The sequence below is a fragment of the Monoraphidium neglectum genome, assembly GCF_000611645.1.
Source record: "Monoraphidium neglectum strain SAG 48.87 unplaced genomic scaffold scaffold01847, whole genome shotgun sequence".
In the NCBI taxonomy this organism is placed as follows: Eukaryota; Viridiplantae; Chlorophyta; class Chlorophyceae; order Sphaeropleales; family Selenastraceae; genus Monoraphidium; species Monoraphidium neglectum.
The window spans coordinates 1-2,618 of record NW_014011781.1 but is presented as its reverse complement, the minus strand read 5'-3'; the positions used below and the strand labels follow the sequence as shown (position 1 = coordinate 2,618).

Sequence of the window (2,618 nt, the reverse complement as noted above, 5' to 3'; positions counted from 1 at the left end):
ACCCGCCGCCCCGCCGCCCTGATCCCCGCCACACCGGCAGGCCTCGGCGCGGCACGCTCGCCGCGCACAGCGCCCGCGCCCGTCGCCGCCGCTCCGGGGCCGCCGCTGCCGCTGGCCGGCGCGGCTGTCAGGCAGGAGGTGTGGGCCGGGTCGTACCAGTCGAGCTGGACGGCCTTGCCGTGAAGCACCGCGCCCGCAAGGCCGCGCAGCGCCGCGCACGCGGCGGGGTGCGACGCAAACTCGATCGACGCGCAGCCGGCCGAGCGGCCGCTCTTGTGGGTGAAGACCTGGGCGGAGCGGCGGGCGCGCGGTGGGGGGTTGGCGGGGTGTCGAGCGCGCCCGCTGCGGCGGGCGTGGAAGCCGGCAGGCCATTGTTGTGTGGTGGATCGGTCGCGTGTGCGGGCGCGCCGCGCCGATCGCTGCGCACCTTGCAGCCCGTCACGGCGCCGTAGACGCCAAACGTTTGGAGCAGCGCTGGCATTGTCACGGATGGGTGCAGGCGGCGCACCATCAGCACGCGCTGCGACCGCGCCTCAGCCCTGTGAGCCAACACGTGCGCAGTGAGGTCGTCGGGTGGGGCGAGATGTTGGCATCGAGCGCCCACCAGGCTTCTGTGATTGTCCAGCATGTAAACGTGCGTTGCAAAGCACAGAAGCAGGCTGCGCGGAAGCCAGGCTGCGGGAGTGCAGCGCGAACGCCGGCCTTGTCGTGCTCATCAGGCTCACCCGCAGGAACACTGTGACTCCATGTCGCCTTCCACAACTCCTGCTGGCCGGCGGCCCTCCCTCTACGACGATCAACAACGCGGGCCCTGCATCGTGGGCGGCCCCTGCGCCCAAAGCCCAAGCTCTGACTGACTATTGCTTTGCCTAATGTGCCGGCGAATAATGCGAAGCTCTGTCTCGCGGCTACGCACTTGGCACCGCAGGCACCCAACCACCCAGACAACCGACAGGACAATCCTAACATTTACACGTGCCTCACAGCACAAGTTTGTGCGATATGCGAAGGCATGCAAGCGTCAACCTGGGGGCCAGGGCGCTCCATTGGGCGCACCGGGAAGCCCGCCCATCATCGGCGGCACCCCATTGGTCCCCAGCTGCGGCTGCTGGAAGCCCTGTTGTTGATGGTGCTGCTGCTGCTGCTGCAACTGCATCATCATCTGCATCTGCATCAATTGTGCCTGCTGCTGTGCATACTGCTGCTGCTGCTGCTGCTGCTGCTGCTGCTGCACGTACTGCTGCTGCACAAACTGCTGCTGGTGCTGCTGCTGCTGCTGCTGCACAAAGTGCTGCTGCAGCTGCTGTTGTGCGTACTGTTGCTGCTGCTGTCGTGCGTAATGTTGCTGCTGCTGTTGCAGCTGTTGCTGTTGCTGCTGCTGCTGCTGCTGCTGCTGCTGCTGGAGCGCTGCAAGCATATCCAACCCAGCGCCGGCGCCGCCGCCGCCGCCGCCGAGGACGCTCGGTGGCAGCAGGCCCGTGAACTGCTGAGCTGCAGCGCCCCCAAGCATGCCTAGGCCCGCGTCGTGCGCTGCTGAGCCCCCATACATGCCCGGGAGCCCGGGCGCCTGTGTGCCTGGCAGACCCCCGACCAACCCTGGCACCCCATCGGGCGCCCACGATTGGGCAGCGCTGGGTGAAAACAGGCCGCCGCCATACGCCGGCGCCGCCGTGGCAGTCGCCGCCGGCGCCACGGGCGGCAGCGCAGCCGCAGCGCCCAGTGCGTTTGCAGCACCCCAGCTGCCCTCCACCTTGACTCCCCCTGCCGTCAAGGGCGCCGCCCGCGGGGCCTGCAGCGGCGGCAGCGGCGGCGCACCCGCCGCGCCGGAACCCCCGCCGCCGCCCATGCCCCAGCTGCCGCCGCTGCTGAAGCTGCGCTCAATCTGATGGTCAGCTGCAGCCAGCCACTCGTCCCGCTCGTACTTGTCTGGCGGCGCGCTGGGCACCGCCACCCACACCCCGGTCGGCCCATACGCCTCCTGCGGCTTGGATTGCTGCTGTTGCTGCTGCTGCTGCTGTTGTGCGCCCTCGTTGCCTGGCAATACGCCGGGCTCGGGTTTTATTAGCGGCGGGGTTGCCTCCCCCAGCCCCTGCTGCTGCTGCTGCTGCAGCTCCTGATGCTCCTGTTGCTGCTGCTCCTGCCCAGGCAGCTGCTGCTGCCCCGCTCCCTGCTCTCCACCGGCAGGCTGCTCCCCTGGCCGCTGTTCCTGCTGCTCCTGCTGCCCCTGCTGCTCCTGCTGCTGCGGCACCTCCCTCTCCCCCTCCCCTGCCCCCTCGCCCTCGTCTGGCGGGCAGCTGCCAAACGCCCCCGCCACGCGCCACGCGACGGCCCGCGCCAGCCCCCGCGCCTGCCCCGGCGCCAGCCGCGCCAGCAGCTGCAGGCCGCGCCCGCTCAGCCCGCTGCCGCCGGCGCCCGCGTCGGCGTCGTAGCGCGCCGCGGCGCCGCCCGCCTGCTTGGCGGCGCGCCACGTGGACAGCAGGCTGGCGTCGGCAGAGGCGGCCTGCCCCGGCGCCGCAGCCGCCAGGTTGGTGGTGGCGATCACGACGGCCTCGATGCTGCTCTGCACGTGCCGCGGCAGCTTCTGCGTTATCGACACGAGCTCGCCCATCAGAGCGCGC

General features: G+C 70.6%; 2 protein-coding genes across 2 annotated transcripts in view; both read right to left on the bottom strand.

The window, feature by feature from the left end:
- Positions 1-748, bottom strand: part of MNEG_9182 (hypothetical protein) — a gene marked incomplete at both ends in the record, with an annotated part of 3,599 nt that extends 2,851 nt beyond the window's left edge. The window contains 3 exons of the mRNA XM_014042346.1: positions 69-287; positions 428-539; positions 726-748. Of these exons, the coding sequence (XP_013897800.1) occupies positions 69-287; positions 428-539; positions 726-748 (354 nt within the window). The remainder of the gene's footprint in view (positions 1-68; positions 288-427; positions 540-725) is intronic.
- A 273-nt stretch (positions 749-1,021) lies between these two features.
- Positions 1,022-2,608, bottom strand: MNEG_9181 (hypothetical protein; the record flags this gene model as incomplete). The annotated part of the gene is made up of 1 exon (XM_014042345.1): positions 1,022-2,608. One exon carries the CDS (start codon positions 2,606-2,608, stop codon positions 1,022-1,024), a length of 1,587 nt encoding a protein of 528 aa, XP_013897799.1.
- Between the last annotated feature and the right edge of the window lie 10 nt (positions 2,609-2,618).